Below are 9,288 nucleotides of genomic sequence, written 5' to 3'. Positions count from 1 at the left end.
GATATTGATGTTTTCCATGAGCCTCTGATGCAAGAGATGGAAACTCTATGGAAGGAGGGTATCGATATATTGGACGGCTTCACACGACAGACCTTTAATCTAAGAGTTATTATCTTCACCACCATCCATGATTACCAGGCTCAATTTGTCCTTTCGGGACAGGTCAATGGTAGGACGGGATGAACGGTCTGCGTGGATGAGACCGTATCATCTTTCCTGGAAGGTTCAAGAAAGTTAGTTTACCTAGGCCACCGACGCTTCTTGGTGGAAGGACATCGATACCGAAGTAAGAAGTTCTATACCTTTTTTTGATGGCAAGGCTGAATTACATTTTGCTCCAGTAAAAAGAGACGGGCACTATATTTTCAAAATGGTGAGGACCATCCAGATTAGCTATGGGAAGGTGACAAAAGATGGAAAGAAGAAAAATAGAGATAAGGCACCAATCGAAGGCAGCCAAGAAATAGTCCATCTTCTACAAATACTTGCCGTATTGGGGTGATCTTGAAGTCCGCCATGCAATCGATGGTATGCACCTGAAGAAGAATGTGTTTGGTAACACGAATGGGCTCCTTCTGGAGATATCAGCAAAGACAAAGGATACCTTAAAGTCACATCAAGACCTAGTAAACATGAAGTTAAGGGAGGATCTTCACCCTATAGATAACGGAAATGGAAGATATGAACTTCCCCCGGCTTCCAACAACTTGACACATGATGAGAAGAAGACAATGTGCGAGAGCTTACGGGGGGTCAGAGTCCCAAGTCGTTTTTCATCCAACATAAAGAAACTAGTCTTGATGAAAGATTTATCACTATGCGGCTAAAACTGTTACGATTGTCATGTTTTGCTGACGGTGTTCCTCCCTATTGTAATAAGAGCGATCAAGCCAGTATTCGTGAAGATGATAATCACTCGACTGTGTTATTTCTTCAACAAAATTTCTCAAAAGGTGATCAATGAAGATGAATTGAATGATCTCCAAGAATTTATTGGGGAGACTATGGCAAAACTCGAGATGTGTTTCCCTCTCGGTTTTTTTGATATAACATAGCACTTAATGATTCACATGGTCGACTAGATACTTGCACTTGGCCCACTTTACCTTCACGAAATGTGGACGTACGAACGTTTCATGTCCATTCTAAACCGGTACGTACTAAATCGTGCTTACCCTGAGCGTTCCATGATCAAGGGATACAGTACTGAGGAAGTAATCGAGTGTTGCCTTGGTTACCTAAATGATAAAGTATTCATTGATTTGCCCGTTCCACGCTTTTTTGGGAGGTTGGAAGGGGTTGGGACAGTTGGGAGGAAAATATTTATTGACAAGGATTTTAAAGGAGTGCAACAAGCACAATATAGCATCTTGCAGCATCTCGCGATAATGACACCTTTACTCAATGAACACTTGAGCATAATTCATGCCGAATCTAATGGCCGCTCAGATGATTGGATCATGAGAGAGCACAAGCGTCGATTGACTGCATGGTTGAAGGATCTGGATCTACCAGATGGGGAGACCGTGGAAGAACAAACGATTAAAAGATTAGCAGCAGGCCCATCAAACCAGATCACATCGTGGCAAGGGTACGATATTAATGGATATTTATTTTATACTGCCGCAAAGGACAAGAAGACTGTATCCCAGAATAGTGTCCGCATTGAAGCCTTGAACGAGAGAACAGACCAAAGTATAACTTACTATGGCGTCATAGATAATATATGAGAAGTGCACAAATTCCGGTTTTTCGGTGTCGTTGGGTCAAACACCCTAGAGGTGTTGAGGTGGATGACCTCAATAATATTGATTACAAAGATGACCCATGTGTACTTGCTTCACAGGTCGCACATGTTCTGTATGTAGCTGACCCCGCAAAGAAAACAATGCATATTGTTGTTCCTGGAAAACAAGATATCATAGGGGTTGATGGTATCAATGATGTGGAAGATTATAATCAGTATAATGAAATAAACCTCATCACAGACCTACCCAAAAAGATGAAGATTATAGAAGCAAGCTTAAGAAAAGATGACAAGCCATTGGCACACAAGGATGGCGAATCGAGAATTGTTACCGGTTAAATCAGTAGTTATTTCCAATCGGATTGCATGTAATCGTATTTTTCTCTTGTATTCTGAATATCAGACCTATTAATGAACTATTTGTTGATGTATTTTCCCTCCTATTTTTTTGAAAGAGTTTTATTATTTTTCAAATTTAATACAACCTAGAACAAGGAAAATATCAATTTGTAAACTTAAGTTCACAGCCACACGTGCAATATATAGTACAATCTCAGAAACTCACACTTAGAAATAGTAGACTTAACAAATTCATAGCCTTACATTACCTAGTGACAGAGTACATGCATGAAAATTCATAGCGAATACATGTTGCAAAAGTTCAATTGCATGCCTACTACATCATCTAAGAAATATTATTCCGAAGCAATAGGTACTGAACATAGTTAACATCACCAATCTTGTACTCCAGGGCATCGTCAATGAAAATCAATGCACGGATAAGTGTGCTGTCCTTTGCTTCGCTTCTACGAGAAAGTGCTTTGCCGTAGACGGTGAACATTGGTTCCGCGGTAGGATCTGGCGTAGTTCGAAATTTATAAGAACTCTGGTAGAGACCTTTCCTTGTATATACTAGTCCGTACTCAGTCGAATAATAACCCAACTCCTCCACGGCTTGACATAAAATTTCTTCTAAGCTCATTGCCGTAAAGGTGTTACCAAATATATCCTGCAATGGAGATGGAATGAAAATATCATTAACTGCTTTGCGCAATCAAAGAAACTATCATAATTCTTGAAATTAACAAAATTCACTTACTATGTCATATAGATTTTCTAGTGAAAGAGTCTCGCAGAGACTAACAATATCTTGTTGATTCTATTGAAGTGCTTGATTTTGAACCATGACAAATATGGAATCAGATAACCATAATTCTGAAGTTCCAAAAGGCAGGCTTCTATGGCTCTTCTTTCATAAGTCATCTGAACTGGTGATTCTTTACCCACTGGCCTCTATTTGAATCATGGTATCTACATCTTGTCTTGATGGTATCTCGAAAGAGATGTTCATTTTCTTGAATTGTTGGCGTTCTGTGGTTACCACCTGAAGAGGTGAACCACCTAGGTGTTGTAGAACCTCACTAAGCCATTTAAACATATCGATACACTGCATTAGAGATAATGTAAATAAACATTAATAATTATTTTTATTACTGAGATCAAATATTGTGGATCATAGACAAAAAATGATTCTTACTATGCTTGGAGCTGGATTGTTATGTTGAGGACATCGCCTTGGTCTAGTCCTGTTGACTCTGCTGAAAGTGATGCCAGGATTATGAGCCTGGGGCGGGTCAGTAATCCTCATGCGGCATACCATGACCAAAGCCACCACTTGCCATATCGATACGCTGCTGAAACATGTGTATTTATTTAAAATGCACCAATATATACATCATTAGAAAATTATATATTTAAAATATAACAATATATACATGAGTTTAGTTATTGAAAATGCAACACACATTCACTTAATTTATTAAATCACTAACTAAATTATATATATGCATCAATATATATACATCAAATATAAATCACTAACTAAATTATATGCATCAATATAACACGTACCTAGATCAATATATATGCATCAATATATAAATTACTAACTAAATTAATAAATTGCTAACTAAATGTACTTTACATTTATAAATGGAAAGAATGAAATAAAAAACAAGATATAACACGTACCTGGCGGTGGCGGCGCGCGGGGATGTGGTGCTCGGGGAGCTGGCGGTGTCGAGATCTACTCTGTCTGTGGCCATGTGTACGGTGGCGGTTTCATAATATATAGGGGGACCATTTATAGGGGCGGGTAGTGGCGTCACCGGCCCCTACAAACCTTTACTAGGGGCGGGTGACGCCACCACCCGCCCCTGATAATGGGCTTCTAGGGGCGGGTGGTGGCGTCACCCGCCCCTAGTAATAATTTTTAGTTTTTTTTCACAAAATCCAATTAATTTCTAAAAAATAGCAAAATAGATCTAAAAAATTTGAAAATTTAACCTTATCATTGTTATGACCAGTAGAACATGAAGAAAATATAAAATTTTAATTTCAGTGTATATTTTCCCTAGTATTTTTCCCACTAAAGGATCTTTCGGTATCTCTTCAAAGGGTTGAACTGAAAAATAGTAAATAATATCTTATCACATCCTCTCGATCTCTTTATTCTCTCTCGGTCTCTTCTCTATCTTGCCGGCATCTCGATCTCTTGCAATCGCTCCCTCCGCTAGACCGCTTCCTCGGCTGGCGCACATGCCGCCGGCCAGCTCCGCTTGGCAAGCTGCCTCATCACGCGGCGCCCGGCCACGCGCGGCGCGCTGGAGCCTCCGCTGATGGTGGTGCAGGGTGTGCCGCTCGCCGGGGCCTCCGCTCGACGCCTCCCCTTGGCCGCGCCCATCGCGCAGCCTCGCTACCCGCTGGGGCCTCCGCTCGGCCACGCCCGGTGCGCCGTCTTCCCGCCGGCTAACTCCGCTCGGCCGCGCGACTGGCAACTGGATCTGGGCATCTTGTCGTGCAGTGAGTTAGCATGCTGGCCTGCTGGGGACGGATGGGCGGCGGCCAGACCTGAAGCTTGGGGATGGACCTGAAGGCTGAAGCTTGGGGATAATATATGCGTCCTGTCACTCAAATTTGGTGATCTCACAAAACTTGTTTTTCATCGCTAAACTTTTATCATGATTTGTATTGCTTCCGTAGCACGCACTGGCACGAACTAGTTAGATAGAGATGATACATATACAGAAGATTTGCACAAAATCTCGTCAAACACCTGCGAGCAAACAGCCGGTCGTTGTAGTTTACGGGCTGTTTTGGGCCAGTTAATGGGCTGACTATTGTCGTATAGTACTATAGCCAGCCGGTCCAACACAAACCCATCAACTTGGGTCGATTCGTGATTCCTAGTCGCCGACGAACCACCCTCGTCGGTCATGGCAACCTTGTTCTCGATGCTGTTGCAGGCCGCCCGTGACGCATCGGCTGCGCGAGACGCCGCCCGCGCAGCGGCCGCCGCCGTATCTCGTGTTCGTGTCGCCCGCCGCCCGGCGGCCGCATCTCGTTCGGCACGCTCAGCAGCCGCTGCCGCACGCTCAGCGGCTGCCGCCGCATCCCGCGCATCCATTGCCGCCCGCGAAGCTCTTTCGTACGCTGATCCTGAGGAGGAGGAGGAGGAACGACCGCCGCCGCCATGCTCCTGGCCGTCACGTAAGCCAATCCCTCGCTCGCTCTCATGTTCTGACGAGGTAGTGGGCCGGGACGCCCCTTCCTCCTCGTAGATTGGTCCTTTCCTTGCCGCCGGTCACAGCCGCCACAACCACCAGTCGAACTGGCCGCCATCGCCGAAGCTATTTTGGGGGGGGGGGGGGGGGGGGGGGGGGGAGAGGAGGAGTGGGAGGTCGTCAACTCGCTGGTCTTCGTCGCCACCAGTAGCACGCGTCATCGCCGCGGGTGGCAGTTGCCGCCGAGGGTTGGGTATTTGGTTTTGGCTAGGGTTGGGTCAGAGTCGAGTGTGGACGCTATATTTTTGGGCCGCGCCTGCAGGGTTTTGGTTTGACGCTCTTGATTTCGGCCCGAATAAGCAACGTAGCGGCGCTAAATTCTCTGCGTTTTAGTGGCAATAGCACGCTAGCGCCAGCGATTGCATAGCGTTAAACTGCCTCTCTCTTAACCTGTTGGTGCTGCTCAGACGGTATAGCCGGTTATTTAAAATCTTGCTTAAAAGTACTAACGTTGTTGCTGCGTTGTGATAGATCCTGTGCCAGGTAAGGATGTGACCGACAAAGATGTCGAATCTGACGAAGCCATATGGGCCTTGTATGAGCTCTGGTGCAAGGCTTACAACAAGGAGCGTGACCATGGTGAGATGGCTCGCCGGTTCAACATGTTCAAGGAAAACGCAGAGTTTGTATATTCCTGGAACAAGGGTTGTCGTTATATAGGAGAGCAAAGATATTTAGGCAAACACGCTGATGGGATAAATGAGCAAGAGATGATTGAAGTTGAGAGCCTAAGAGGTTGCAGTGATCCTAAGGGATATCTTAAGAGCCTTGGGATGTTCATTGAATCTCCAGATCAATCCCCGTGAATCACCTCTTGATCATCAATCTTAACACAAATGATGCTGTGATATTCCATGTGTACTAAACTATGGTTCTGTCTGCACCATCTTTTTAGCTAAGGGGTTATGATATATTTCGTATGCAACTTAGATACGATCCTCAAACTGTAATAAATCATGCTGTGTGCCATGTCTACTAAACTATGCTTCAGCGACTTCTTTTTAGCCAAGTGGTTATGATATATTCCATCTGCATATCGAGTCAAAATAAAAATATTCCATCTGCATATTATTTAGCCTTTTGAGTTTACAGAGGACCTCAAACGGATCAAGGTGCATTCATGTTTCTTCGATCAGAATTTTGGTCTCCACGGATAGCCTTCTGTGTTGTGGAGCTAGTTCAGGGTTCAGACTTTTGGGGCAGCTTGCCCTGTATTGTGATGCCTGCAGCAGCTTTAATTCTTGAGAAATGAAAATACAGCATTTAAACCCTCACAGAATCCATTAAAGCCTTACACTACAGGAAACCGTCGGTTTGCCGTGTGCCAAAGCACACGGCAAAGGCCGATATGCACACGGTAAAGCTTTTGCCGTGTGCCTCACACGGCAAACGACACACAGCATTCAGGCGTCGGCAAAGGCGGTCTTTGACGTGTGCCACATATCGGGCACACGACAAACCTTTTGCCGTGTGCAAATCTCGGCCCACGGCAAAAAAAAATGGCCTCCAGCAAAGGTGACGTGGAAGTGGGTTTTCCATGTGCCTACGGCCCGGCCTGTCCAAAAAACGTGGACAATTCGAAATATATACGGTTGTACATATGCAAATTTTTGCATATTTCCATCCGTATCTATTTCGAACGGGAGACGCCTAACTAGGTTACGTGATATACAAACATGCGGTACGAAAAGCGGACTACTCTTGTATGCCTCACCTTGCTATATGGTCTGGTGGCGGAGGCCGGCGACGGGAACTAGGTGGCGGTGCTCGGTCCTGAAAAAAAAGAATAATATGTGTGAAATTATAATCAATAATTTGTTACTATTGGTCATCTCAATAAAAAAAGTATTGAACTACTGTTGTATGCCCCAGATATGTTTTGTTTCATTTGATCTTGAACTTGTAGCATAAGAAATCATCTAAAAAAAGTTCATGATATACATGGAACCATGTGACACATCCAGCCCAACCATCATATCAACACAAATATCAACACAAACGAAAGTTTGCTTTGGGCATGGATGTGTCACATGGTTTGATGACAATCATGAGAAGCATAACTACACGACACAATGAATACACTCACACAAGCTCAAGATCATCATATGTTACCCAAACCAAATTTGGGTAAAATTTTATATCATCACAGGCAACTAAATTAACTAGGTTACGTAATATTCTACAAACATGAGATGGAATGAGGTGCCTTTTGAACGTCCTCACCTAAGGCTCAACACACGTGTCGGGGCAGCGGCTCCCGAGTTGGGGCACGGCGGGGCGGCAAGGCGTCGGCGATCGGCGTGGCAGCTGAGCGGCAAGCCGGTGCAGGGCAGACGAGACGGTGCGGCGCACCGTGGATCTTCAATTGCATGCAAATAACAATTTACAACAAAATTATTGATAAACATTTTTTAAAAATTGTAATGAATTGATGGGACAAATGGAAAACAAATAACTCACCGGCGCGGTGGCATGGTGAAAGTGGCGGGCGTGAGGTGGGCGGCCCGGCGGCAACTCCTTGGCCCTGAGTGGGGCTTGGTCGGCAGGGGTGCGGCGCAGCTCCGCGGCGTGGCGGCTCTGCTCGGCGAGGAGGTGGCCCCACTAGCGGGCACCAGTGGCGGGGGGGGGGGGGGGGGGCATGCCCAGGCACGTCCCGCGCAAGCAGAGGCCGGAGGCAGGGCCCTGCGCGGCTCGCCGGTGGGGCAGGGGCACTGCTCGGGGTGCGGCGCGGCCGTGCGCTGGGGCCGGGCGGTGGGGGCCGTGGGCAGGTGGCGAGAGCGGGGCGGAGCCGTTCAGCTCACCCAGGGAAGCGGCGCGGAGGCGGGGTGGACGGCCCCCGGCACGCGGGCTGGGGCGGGGGTGTCCGGCGCCGTCGGCCTGCCTGGCGGCCGCGTGGACTGGGGCCGGCCGGGAGCGGAGAGGAGGCGGGGTGGAGGGCCCCGCCGGGCGAGCCGGGCCGGGGCGTGGCACGCCGGGACGCCGGTGTGGCAGACGCGGCGACCGGGGCCGGCCGGGCCGGCGCGTAGGCAGGGTGGCGGGGAGGGCGCGACGGTCGGGAGGCGGAGGCAAGGGGTGGCGCCGGAGGCGGGTGAGTGGGGTGGCGGCAGGGGAGGGTGCGGCGGCTGGGAAGGCGGTGGCAAGGGAGGTGCCGGTGGGTGGGAGGCCGTGCCGGCGGCGAGGGCGCAGAGGGGTGGCGGCAAGCACCAGCTAGCAGCACGCGGGTGAGCCAAAACGCGGTGAGCGCGCGGGGTGTCGGAACGGGTGGCCAAAAATGGCTAAGTGGGGGTTGCCCCTTTTGCCGTGTGCCACCCGATCCGACCCACGGCAAAGAGAGCTCCTTTGCCGTGTGCCCCGATCCGGCCCACGGCATAGGGGGGCTCCTTTGCCGTGTGCCCCAATTCGGCCCACGGCAAAGGGCCGAGGCGGCGGTGCGGCCAGGCCGGAGCACGGGTGCGGCGGGCTGTTGGCTAGCGGGCAGCGGGGGGTGCGGCCTGGCACAGCATCGGGCGGGGGCGTGCGGCCAGGCCCGCGGCACGGCACCAGAGTGCGGGTGGCAGCCCGGCAAGGTGGCGGTGTGTTGGCCGGTTTGCCGCGTGCCTACGGCCCGGCACACGGCAAAGGGCCTGTTTGCCGTGTGCCTCGGCCACTGTACACGGCAAACTATTTGACCATTTTTATTTCAATTTTTGAAATCTTTTTAATTTTTTTTCAAGCGCTTTGGTATTCTATTTCATGTTTTAAACTTTATCACATTTTATCATCACATTGCTAAAGTGATTGAAAAATTTATGTTTTATTTTGATATTGTTATTATTTCATGTGTTTGAAAGAAATATTTGATTGCAAAAAAATAATAAATATACCAGTCATCCGAAAATTAACCAAAATTTGGCATTAAAGAGCCTAAGTTGTTTTTTG

At 47.9% G+C, this 9,288-nt stretch overlaps 1 protein-coding gene across 1 annotated transcript; it reads left to right on the top strand.

Moving 5' to 3' along the window:
• Positions 1–7,842: 7,842 nt before the first annotated feature.
• On the top strand, positions 7,843–8,595 carry LOC120669276 (glycine-rich cell wall structural protein 1.8-like). Its single transcript, XM_039949053.1, has one exon. The coding sequence runs from the start codon at positions 7,843–7,845 to the stop codon at positions 8,593–8,595; it is 753 nt and encodes a 250-aa protein (XP_039804987.1).
• Positions 8,596–9,288: the final 693 nt, after the last annotated feature.

The sequence above is a fragment of the Panicum virgatum genome, chromosome 4N (genome assembly GCF_016808335.1).
Source record: "Panicum virgatum strain AP13 chromosome 4N, P.virgatum_v5, whole genome shotgun sequence".
Lineage (NCBI taxonomy): Eukaryota > Viridiplantae > Streptophyta > Magnoliopsida > Poales > Poaceae > Panicum > Panicum virgatum.
The sequence above is the reverse complement of the archived record's forward strand: the minus strand, read 5'-3'. Positions and strand labels throughout refer to the sequence as shown.

Excerpts from the sequence above, each read along its gene's own strand:
- LOC120669276 (XM_039949053.1), top strand. The coding sequence starts at position 7,843 with ATGGTGAAAGTGGCGGGCGTGAGGTGGGCGGCCCGGCGGCAACTCCTT.